The 12,971-nt window shown below is 41.8% G+C and overlaps 1 protein-coding gene across 1 annotated transcript; it reads left to right on the forward strand.

Annotated features, from left to right (window-relative positions):
* The first annotated feature begins 677 nt into the window (after positions 1-677).
* LOC106733357 (interleukin-6-like) lies at positions 678-4,399 on the forward strand. The gene is made up of 4 exons (XM_014582421.1): positions 678-770; positions 1,843-1,953; positions 2,669-2,812; positions 4,232-4,399. Exons 1-4 carry the CDS (start codon positions 678-680, stop codon positions 4,397-4,399), a joined length of 516 nt encoding a protein of 171 aa, XP_014437907.1.
* Positions 4,400-12,971: the final 8,572 nt, after the last annotated feature.

Here is a 12,971-nt window from a genome sequence, read left to right on the forward strand (position 1 = left end):
AATGTGCATATGAGAAATAAAGATTGAGAGAAAGGAAGAGAAATTGAGGAGGTACCCCACGAGGAACTGTCTATGTCATGACCTTTGTACTCTATCTCTTTATTTTTTTGTTTCATTTGAATGTCCGAGCAGAAGATGTTTTCCTTTTTTCTCACATTTTTTTTTTCCCTAGGGCACATGAACTTGTTGAAACCAAAGGGAGAGAGCAGAATACCTGGGAGGCTAATGAACATTGTATTACACAATCAAAAGGATTCTACTCACTCCGCTTCCCCTGATCTCAATGCAACCAGTCAACAAAGATGGTTATCAAATATAGAATTTTCACAATCATCTCAAGATCAGTGATTCAACCCCAATATATATGAGGCCGAGAACATCTGAGGCACATCGCGTCTCTCAGTCGACCAGGACCAAAGAGCCTTCTATCTACCTACCAGGAGTCCAGCAATGACCTTCTTCTCGACAAGTAAGTGAAAGAAAACTATAGGCTTGGATACACCTGTGTGAGAAAGAAGGGCGTGTAGCCCTTGGGTGGTAGTGAAAATGAGGGTGAAAAGTGTCCAAGAACTAGAAAGACCTCCTTGTTGTGCATATACAGCCTAAGCCCTACTGACTCTATTTCTCCTTTGGATATAGTCACTTTAGGTCCCATCCTTCTGGGGATGCTGGTAGCAATGGCTACTTCTGAAACCACCACCACAGAACCAGAGAAAACGGAAGGACTCATCAACTCTCTTCTTGTTGAAATCGATAAGCTGAAAGAGGAGGTGAGCAGGCTTGTTGATAGGATATTAATATAGATTCATAATTAACATTTATTAGACTTGGCTGCTTTCTTGGGCACCTTACATTTACACTTTACAATGGGCAGACTAGACTTTTGTGTGTTTATCATAACTGTTGTACTCAGGAAGCTCTTCATTGTTGAATAAACTCCATGGAAGTTTGATGCAAGCACCTAGGGATTTCAGCTGCTTACCTGGCATGATCCAAGTATCATTGTTTCGCCAGGTAGACCTTTCTGTAATCAAAAATAATGTCTATAAACCATCTTTATTCCATCAGACCTTTGGGGGAATGAAAAAAAGTGCCAACTAAAATAAGCATTCCATTTCTCAGGACAGGTGCAGACCTTATAGATACGTAAGTTCTGCAGTTAGGTCTCCCCTAAGACATTCCCCTTAATATATGGATTCTATATATTATAGAATAGATTCATACTAGAGCCCTCAAAGTGGCAAAACCATAAGTAGGTTAATGCTTGTATCAATTCAAAATTCAAGGTGTTTGGACTCAGTTGGTAGAAGTAAAAGAACACTGGAAAGGTCATTAGGTGCCAGGATTGAAGGACAGTTGCTGTAAGTTTACTTTCATGTTCTCTGGAATTCTGTATACAAATATAGCCTCCATCTTCAAAATTGTGGAGTTATATTATATGATCTCGAAAATTCCTTCCAGATAGTCCCATAATGGCTACACTATTTTCACCCTATTATTACCTAAACTGCTGTCATACATGAAATATCTACCATGTTCCAAATGATTTACACAAATATGATGTGGAATCAAAATAGAAATTAAACAAGGCATGTGTTTCATAACTTCAGTTTAAAGATAAGGGAACTCTAACTCAGAGTTAGTACCAGCCTGAAGTCACAGGTGAACCTCAGATTAAATGCAAGTACTCTATGCTCCACTCAATTTTTCTTAGATGGATGCCAACGGGTTATGACTTCATTTTCCTAAGCTTTTCTGCCTCTGGTAGAACATGAATTGATCCTGGGGTGGGGCTTGCTGTAGGGACACTAATATGATGAGAATTCTGGTGTTCTTTCTCAGTTTGATGAGCCAACTGACATCTGCAAAAGCAAGGTGGCACTGTCGAAAAACAATATGAATGTTCCAAAACTGACTGAGCAGGACAAATGCTTACACACTACATTTGATAAGGTATGAACTCATCCCATTCCTTTTCACTATGCCATAGGCAAAAGTATTCCCTTGTGCATGCCATTGCTGTTACAGACATAGAGACCTAGGCAGGCAACAAAAACTGGATACAATGATCAGAACACATGTAAATTTGACAATGAAGCCTCCCTGAAGTTTTGCAATGTGATTCATTCTAGGAAACTTATGGCCAGAGATGTCTCTGTTAGTTGGGAAATTTTACAGTTGTCAAATTCTAGCAACACCTTCAGGTTAACCTTGTACTTCCTCTGTGAGACTATTATGCCTCTTTTCTCAATTTTGGCTCCCCTGAATAGGTCATGACATGTCCTCATTTCAATAGTCATACTCCTCGCCCTTCTCTGCACAGATGAACAGATGATCTGCTCACATGGTTAATTATTCCATAAAGAGAAGGGTCTGTCCAACATTGATAAGGACTGAAATATCAGAAAGGCCCCAATGAGTCTCGGAGAAGGATTTACTTGACATATTCTAGTATTTGCTGGGTTATTAATAATATTATGAAAGTGCTTTCTCTGACAGTGCAGCAATCTAAATTAGTGCTGTCTTACGTCACACAAGACGATGTTGAACAGATACGTGATGGTCCCTAGAGAGCAAGAGAAGGAAGATACTAAAGTATAGGAATTTAACTTTTAAATTGGATTCTATTTCCTAGTAATACCAAATTGTCTACTATCTTTCTTCTTAGGAGACTTGCCTGCGAAGAATCAGTACTGGTCTTTTGGAGTTTCAGGTGTACCTGGAATACCTCCAGAAAAATTTTAATAATAAGGCAAGCTCTAATGCTCTGCCAATTGCTACCAAAGCCCTCTTTGATATCCTGCACAAAAAGGTAAATATTTCCTCATTCCATCCCTATGTATAGGGAAGACAGGCCCCAGGAAGCAGTTTCCCATCCTCCATATATCACAAGTGCAATATTGCTTCAAATTGAAAGTTTCATGTTCATGAAAGGGTCTGAGAAATCTTCTGGTAGCTTAAATATTTGTTATTGGAATGGGTTTTGGATCTCTTCTGCAAAGTTCTTTTATTACTGTAATTAAAGTGATTAAGAGATGTGGATTTTAGTGTCTAATTTACAAAAACATATCCAGAGTGATTGCTCATTCACAGGAGAAGAGGTAACTCCTATGAAAATTACTCTGTTGTAATATTTTAACATATTACTGTTTCCCATCATGATGATGGGAAATTCACACACACTGCTTGGCTTGTTTTTGAAGCTGCAGGTTCAGGAATTGAACTGCAGATTTAATAATGTGGCTTCCAGCCACTTTAACTCCTCCACCAAGGTTGGAGAGAAAATATGAATATTTAAATTACTACTAGTGACATTTGTTCATTAAGATTGCTTCAACAGTTTTTGCTACTTTTCCTTTTATTACAGTATTATTGCTGGGTTATAGGCAAAGACTACAGGCTGATTGAGGAGGTACCAATTGTTTTGTCTCCAAGAGCTAGATATTCAAAGAGCAGAGACTGGAGAGTTGAGGGGCAGTGTGTGAATGAGCCAAGCAAAGTGTGAGCAGAAGGGCACTGGAATGAATGCTGTTTGTACCTCTGCCATTTCTAGTGGTTTCTCCTCCACCAGGACTTCTAAGGCTTTATTATGAACGGCACTCCCAGTGGGATCTTGCTGTGATGGCCAATCTGGTTGAGCAGGGCTACAGAGGGCCTAAAATTTTCTTTTCTAAAAGGGTCCATGGTGATGCCAATGATGCAGACATACTTGGAGGCACAATGCCTCCCACAATTACTTATCTCTATACCCCTAGATCTCTAGAGAGGAGTTTCCCATCCTCTGTATATCATCAGATCAGTAACTCCCAACAGATGCCTAATAGATGGCAAAGGTTTGTTGGAGAAACTATACTATGGAGAGACCTAGGAAAATCCAATAAACTGGCTAGAGCTACGTCTTTTATTTATCTATTGAATTTCTACTATGTCAAGCACTTATTCAGAAAATGGAATAGAAAATAAGTATCACAGTAGATTATCCTTTTTGATGCTTAGCATGTCATTTGTGACAGAGCAGTTGAGGAATGGTTAGAATTCAGTTGCTGTGAAAGGGCCCTATGCAGTGTGGGCTCGTGTAGAATGACCTCCCCTACCTCAGCCAGTGAGAACAGTTGCTTCCATCATGTCAGTCAGTACAGATTTGGACATCTCCCTACCTCCTAGAACACCTGTGCCTTACAAAGGAATTTTTTCTGTATGTGAATAATCCTTCTGCTATGTTTCCCATCAGGTATCTTGCCCATGTGACATAACGGGCCCTGCCCCAGAGGTAACTGCCAGCCTGGTGGAAATGCTAAATGAGTTGACTGGTTGGGAGAAGAAAACCGCCATGCGCCTCATCCTGTGTGACCTTCAGGAGTTCCTGCAGTACACCATGAGGGTTTCTCGCATAGTTTAGGGCATGCCACTCAGATTGTTGTATGTCAAAGGCATTCCTTCCTATGATCAGAAATAGACTGGATAACTTTAAAACACTATTGCTGTATTGATATTTGAATGGGAAAATTTGTATTAATTTACTGACATGAGTGAGTTTTGGAAAGTGCCTCTGGAAATATTTTATGGGTAAGATTTTAAATAACATTTAAATGTGGCAATTCAGGTCAAATATCCTGTTTCAAAGATGAATTATTCTTAGAATGTGTAGACCTACCTGAAATTAATTCCTACCTTCTATGTATTTTTAAAGAAATTCAAACATTGCTTTTCTCAAATGTTTACATGATTAATATGACAATAAATCCCATCTGTTAAAAGAATCAGCAATGAAGCCTGTGTATGAAATGTATCATTTATTATAAATAAGTAGTCAATATAATGACAAAAAAAGAAATAAAGCTACAATCACTTGAAGAAATGGTCGGAAATGGAGTTTTCCAATCAGTGAATAGCTGCCCTTTATTTATACTCCTTGTCCTTTTTATAAAATCAATCTAAATAAAGTAGTAAACAGCTTTAGCCATTCAATGGATGCAATATACAGTCCCGTTTGTTGTGGCATTAAGGACAGGTCTCTGCTGTGTTACAACTAGTGTGTATACAAAGCCAGGGTTTCGTTCACAGCCTAACTCCAGCAGGTCCGATACAGCGCCATGAATCTATGTTCCTTTGTACCATAATTGGGAGAATGGGGCAGTAGCAACCAGACATATTGAAACCTTTTAAAAATATCTTTTCCCCGCTACCTCCAATATGTTTACTCTTATTTATTTTTTTAAATCAGGAAAACTGTTCATATTTGAAGATTTTATTTAGTTCACTACAGTCACTTCTGTTTACTTTAAATTCAAACACATTTAACTGAAATTAAATTAAAATTAAAGACTCAAATATCCCATGTTGCTAGAAGGTATTAAGCTGAGCAATGCAGAAATAATTCACTTAAATCATTACAGAAATTTATATTAAAAAGCCCTACTCTACAGCATAGTACAGTAAAGATAAAATTGATGCTTCAGTCAACTAAAGATCACATGGAACTGACTATATTCACCAGCCTGCACTGCAATAGAGTGTCAGTAAGGAAATAAAATATCATGTGATTTCAGCAATTGTGTCTGGTGATATCTGCGCTACAGAGGCTTAACCTCTAACTAACGTACCTTAAATTGATAAGCCACAGCACACCCTACTGCGACCAGAAGCACACCTCACTAAGAACACCATACAAATCCCTGAAATCCAGCACACAAAACTATGACACACAGAACACCCTACTCAGAAACAAACCTCACTGAGAAGCACAGAGAAACCACAAAGACCCAAAGTACCATTTCCTGTGACATAGAACACACCCCAATTTAAGCAACAGAACAGCCCACTGCGACAAACAGGACACCTCATTGAGACTACCACACAAATTGATTAAACCCACTGAACAAACTATGACACACAGAACAGCCTAATTAGCACCAAACCGCATTGAGAGCCACAGAAAATCTCAAAGACCAACAGTACCATTCACTGTGACATAGATCACACCCCACTTTAAGTCACACCACACCCCACTGTGACCAGCAGCACACCTCATTGATACCACCGCACAAATCCCTGAAAACTACTGCACAAAACTACGACCCACAGAACACCCTACTTAGAACTAAACTGACTGAGACCCACAGAAAATCTCAAAGACCCACAGTACCATTAATTGTGACAAAGAGCTCACCACACTTTAGGTCACAGCACATCCCACTATGAGCAGCAGCCCACCTCATTGAGACAACCGTCAAATCCCTGAAAATCACCGCACAAAACTATGACCCACAGAACACCCTACACATAACCAAACCTCACTGAGACCCACAGAAAAAAAAATCAAAGACCCACGGTACCATTCAATGTGATCCACAGCACACCCCACGTTAAGACACAGCACAGCCCATGGAGACCAGAAGCACACCTCTTTGAGACAACTGCACAAATATCTGAAAACCAGTGCACAAAACCAAGAACCACAGAACACCCTATTCTGAACTAAACCACACTGAGACCTACAGAAAACCTCAAAGACCCACAGTACCATTCACTGTAACATAGAGCACACCCGTACTTTAAGCTACAGCACATCCAATGCGACCAGAAGCACACCTCTTTGAGACTACCACACAAATCCCTGATACCCACTGCACAAAACTACAACACACAGAACCCACTACTCAGAACCAAAGCTCACTGAGACCCACAGAAAATCTCAAAGACCCAAAGTATCATTCATTATGACATAGAGCACATCCAACTTTAAGACACAGAAGACACCACTGCAACAAGCATCACTCCTCATTGAGATCAGAGCACAAATCCCTGAAATCCACAGGACAAAACTATGCACCAGGGAACACCCTATTCAGAAACAAACTGAAAACCACAAAGAAATCTCAAAGACCGAAAGAACCATTTACTGTGACATAGAGCACTTTAAGCCAAAGTGCACCCCACTGGGACAAGCAGCACCCCTGATTGAGACCACCGCACAAATACCTGAAACCCACCACACAAAACTATGACCCACAGAACACCCTACTGAGAACCAAACCTCACTGAGAACAACAGAAAATCTCAAAGATCCATAGTACCTTTCACTGTGATATAGAGCACACCCCAGTTTAAGCCAATTCACATCCAATGTGACCAGCAACACACCTCATTGTGACTACCACACAAGTCTCTGAAAGCAACCACACAAAACTATGATGCATAGAACACCCTACTCAGAAACAAACCTCACTGAAACCCACAGAAAATTTCAAAGACCCACAGTACCATTTACTGTGACATACAGCACACCCCCATTTTAAGCCACAGTACACCACACTGTGCCAGCATCAAAACTCATTAAGACAATTGCATGAATCCCTGAAATCCACTGAACAAAACTATGGCCCACAGAACATGCTACTCAGAAACAAACCTCACTGAGAACCACAGAAAAATCTAAAGGACCCACAGTACCATTCAGTGTGCCATATAACACACCCCACTTTAAGCAACAAAACTTCCCACTGCAACCAGCAGCACACCTCATTTAAACCACCACACAAGTCCCTTAAACCCACTGAACAAAACTATGACACACAGAACACCTTACTCAGAACGAAACGTCACTGAGACCCACAGAGAAATCTTAGACCCACAGTACCATTCACTGTGACATAGAGCAAACCCAATTTAAGCCACAGCACACCCCATTGCAACCAGCAGCACACTTAAATGAGACCACCACACATACACCTGAAACTCACCACACAAAAGAATGACCCACAGAACACCCTACTCCAAACCAAACTTCACTGAGAATCACAGATAAATCTCAAAGACCCACAGTACCATACACAGTGACAGAGAGCACACCCCATTTTAAGCCAAAGTACACCCCATTATGTCCCAAGACACACCTCATTGAGACCACCACACAAGTCCCTGAAACTCACCACAAAAAACTACGATGAACAGAACACCCTACTCAGAACCAAATCTCACTGAGAACCACTGAAAATCTCAAAGACCCAAAGTACCATTCACTGTGACATAGAGATCACTCCACTTTACGCCACAGCACACCCCACTCAGAAAGAAACCTCGCTAAGAACCACAGAGAAATCTCAAAGACCCACATTACTATTCAGTGTGACATATAACACACCCCACTTTAAGCCACAGCACACCCCACTGCGACCAGTAGCACACCTCATTGAGACCACCATACAAATCCCTGAAACACACTGCACAAAATTATGACACAGAGAACACCCTACTCAGAACCAAACTTCACTGAGAATCACAGAGAAAGCTCAAAGACCCACACTATCATCCAATATGATCCACCACACACACCAATTTAAGCCACAGCACACCCCACTGCGACCAGTAGCACACCTCATTGAGACCACCATACAAATCCCTGAAACACACTGCACAAAATTATGACACAGAGAACACCCTACTCAGAACCAAACTTCACTGAGAATCACAGAGAAAGCTCAAAGACCCACACTATCATCCAATATGATCCACCACACACACCAATTTAAGCCACAGCACACCCCACTGTGCCTAGAAAAACACTTCTTTGAGACCACCAAACAAATCCCTGAAACCCCCCACACAAAATATAGTCCAACAGAACAACCTATTCAAAAAAAAACACACTGAGACCCACAAAAATTCTCAAAGACCCACAGAACCATTCACTGTGACATAGAGCACACCCTGCTTGAAGACACAGCACACCCCACTGGGACAAGCAGCACCCCTGATTGAGACCACCCCACAAATCCCTGAAATCCACCACACAAAACTATCACCACATAACACCTGACTCAGAAACAAACCTCACTGAGAACCACAAAGAAATCTCAAACACCCACGGTACCATTCACTGTGAACAAAAGCACACCCCACTTTAACCCACAGTACACCCCCGCTGCACCTAGCAGAACACCTTTTTGAAAACACCACAGAAATTCACAAAGTCTCACAGTACCATTCACTATGACAGAGAGCACATCAAACTTTATGACACAACACACCACACTCCAACCAGCAGCAAACCTCACACCCTAATCAATAACAAACATCACTGAGAACCACATAGAAATCACAAATACCCAAAGTAACGTTCACTGTGACATAAAGCACACTCCACTTTAAGGCATAGCACATCCAAGCACCACAGCTCATTTTGACCATCACACACATCCCTGAAGCCCAATGCACAAAACTACAACCCACAGAACACCCTACTCAGAACCTAACCACACTGAAATTCGTAGATAATCTCAAAGACCCAAAGTAACTTTCACTGTGACACAGAGCACACCCCACTTTAAGTCACAGCATATCCAATTGGACCAGCAGCATACCTCATTGAGATCACTGCACAAATCCCTGAAATCTACCGCACAAAACTTCAGCCCTCAAAACACCCATCTCAGAAAGAAATCTCGCTAAGAACCACAAAGAAATCTCAAAAACCCACAGTACCCTTCACTGTGACCAACAGCACACACCACTTTAAACCACAGCACACCCCACTACAAACAGCAGCATGCCTCATTCAGACCACTGCACAAATCTCTGAAATGCACCACACAAAGCTATGACTGACTGAACACCATATTCAGAACTATATCTCACTGAGAACCACAGAGAAATCTCAAAGACCCACAGTATCATTCATTGTGACATAGAGCACACCCCCACTTTAAGCCAAAGCATAATGCACTGCAACCAGCAGCACACCTCATTGAGACCACCACACAAATCCCTGAATACCATCGCACAAATCTAAGAGCCACAGAACACACTACTCAGAACCTAACCTCGTTGAGACCCACAGAAGATCTCAAAAACCAAAAGTACCATTCACTGTGACATACAGCATACCCCACTTTAAGCCACAGCACATACAATAAGACCAGCAGCACAACTCATTAATACAACCACACAAATTCCTGAAACCAACCACACAAAACTATGACCCAGAGAACAACCTACTCAGAACCAAACCTAACTAACTGATACCCACAGAAAATCTCAAAGACCCACAGTACCATCCACTGTGACATAGAGTACCCTCCACTTTAAGCCACAGCACACCTCACTTTCACCAGCAAGACACCTCACTTAGACCACCACACAAATCTCTGAAATCCACCACATAATACTATGACCCACAGAACACCCTACTCAGAGACAAACTTTACTGAGAACCACAGATAAATATCAAAGTCCCACAGTACCATTCACTATGACCCACAGCACACCCCACTTTAAGTCACAGCACACGCCACTGCGACCAGCAGCACACTTCAATGAGACCACCGTACAATTCCCTGAAACCCACTGCACAAAACTACGACCCACAGAACACCCTACTCAGAACCAAACATCACTAAGACCCACAGAGAAATCTCAAAGTACCACAGCACCATTCATTGTGACTTAGAGCACACTCCAGTTTAAGCCAAAGCACGCCCCACTGCAACCAGCAGCACACCACATGGAGACCACCACAAAAATCTCTGAAATCCTCCGCACAAATCTGCGACCCACAGAACCCCTATTCAGAACCAAACTTCACTGAGAACAACAGAGAAATCTCAAAAACCCACAGTAACATTCACTATGACTCACAGAACACCCCACTTTAAGCCACAGCACACCCCACTGTGATCAGAAGCATACCTCATTGTGATCAACGCACAAATCCCTGAAGTCAACTACACACAGAAAACCCTACTCAGAACTAAACCTCACTGAGATCAACAGAGAAATCTCAAAGACTCACAGTACCATTCACTGTGATGTAAAGCACACTCCACTTTAATCCACATCACATCACACTGCAACTAGCATCACATCTCATTGAGATGACCATACAAATCCCTGAAACCCACCACACAAAACTATGACCCACAGAACATCCCACTCAGAACCAAAACTTACTGTGAACCACAGATAAATCTCAAAGATCCACAGTACAATTCACTGTGACATAGTGCACACCCCACTTTAAACCACAGCACACTCCACTGCAACCAGCAGCACACTTCATTTAGACCACAGCACAATACTACAACCCACATAACACCATACTCAGAACCAAACCTCACTGAGATATACACAGAAATCTCAAAGACTCACAGTACCATTCTCTGTGACCCACAGCACACCCCAATTGAAAACACAGCACACTCCAGTGCGCCTATGAGAACACCTCATTGAGAACACCACACAAATTCTTGAAACACACTGCACCAAAATACAACCCAATGAACACCCTATTCAGAAACAAATCTCACTAAGAACCACAAAGAAATCTCAAAGACCCACAGAATCATTCACAGTGACATAGTGCACACTCCACTTTTAGACAAAGCACATCCCAATGCAACCAGCAGCACACCTCATTGAGATCACCAGAGAAATCCATGAAACCCATCCCACAAATCTACAACCCACAGCACAACCTAATCAGAAATAAACCTCACTGAGACTGCCAAAAATCTCAAAAACTCAAAGTACCATTCACAGTGACATAGAACACACCCCACTTTAAGCCACTGAACATCCAATGTGACCAGTAGCACATCTAATTGAGACCACTACTCAAATCCCTGAAAACCACTGCAAAAAACTACGACCCACAGAACACCCTACTTAGAACTAAACCTGACTGAGATCCAGAAAAAATCTCAAAGACCCACACAGTACCATTCACTATGGCATAGAGCACACCCCAGTTTAAGCCACAGCACACCCCATTTCAACCAGCAGGACACCTCATTGAGACCACTGCAAAAATCATGGAAACCCATTGCACAAAACTATGACTCACAGAACACCTTACTCAGAACCAAACATCACAGAGAAACACAGAGAAATCTGAAAGACCCACAGTACCATTCACTATGACATGCAGCACAACCCACTATAAGCCACAGCACACCCAATGCGACAATCAGCATACCTCATTGAGACCACAGTACAAATCCCTGAAACCCACCGCACAAAGTTATGACACACAGAACACACTAATCAATAACAAACATCACAGAACCACATAGAAATCACAAATACCCAAAGTAACATTCACTGTGATATAAAGCACACTCCACTTTAAGGCACAGCACACCCCACTGCAACCAGCAGCACAGCTCATTAAGACAACCACACAAATCCCTGAAACACACCACACAAAATTATGAACCATGGAACACCCTCTTCAGAACCAAACCTCACTGAGACCCACATAAAATCTCAAAGACCCAAAGTACCATTCACTATAACATAGAGCACACCCCACTTTAAGCCACAGCACATCCAATGAGACCAGCAGCACACCTCTTAGAGACCACCACACAAATCCCTGATATACACCACACAAAACTACAACACACAGAACCCACTACTCAGAACCAAAGCTCACTGAGACCCAAAGAAGATCTCAAAGACTCAAAGTATCATTCACTATTATGTGGAGCACACCCCACTTAAAGACACATCACACAACACTATGACCAGCAGCACACCTCATTGTGACCACCACACAAATCCCTGAAACCCACCACAAAAAACTACGACCCACAGAACCCCCTACTCTGAACAAAACCTCACTGAGACCCACAGAATCTCAATGTCCCAGCATAACATTCACTGTGACGTAGAGAACACATCAATTTAAGCCACAAAAAGCCCCACTGTGACCACCAGCACTCCTCATTGAGAACACCACACAAATCCATGAAATCCACTGGACAAAATTATGCCCCACAGAACACCCTACACAGAAACAAACCACACTGAGAACCACAAAGAAATCTAAAAGGCCCACAGTACCATTCACTGTGACCAAGAGAACACCCCACTTTAAGACACAGCATACCCCAGTGCAACCAGCAGCACACCTCATTGAGACTACCACACAAATCTATTTGTTCTCTTGCTATCTTTCTCTCTCTTTTTTTTGG

This window comes from Tupaia chinensis, unplaced genomic scaffold (assembly GCF_000334495.1).
Source record: "Tupaia chinensis unplaced genomic scaffold, TupChi_1.0 Scaffold143598_1, whole genome shotgun sequence".
NCBI classification, from domain to species: Eukaryota; Metazoa; Chordata; class Mammalia; order Scandentia; family Tupaiidae; genus Tupaia; species Tupaia belangeri.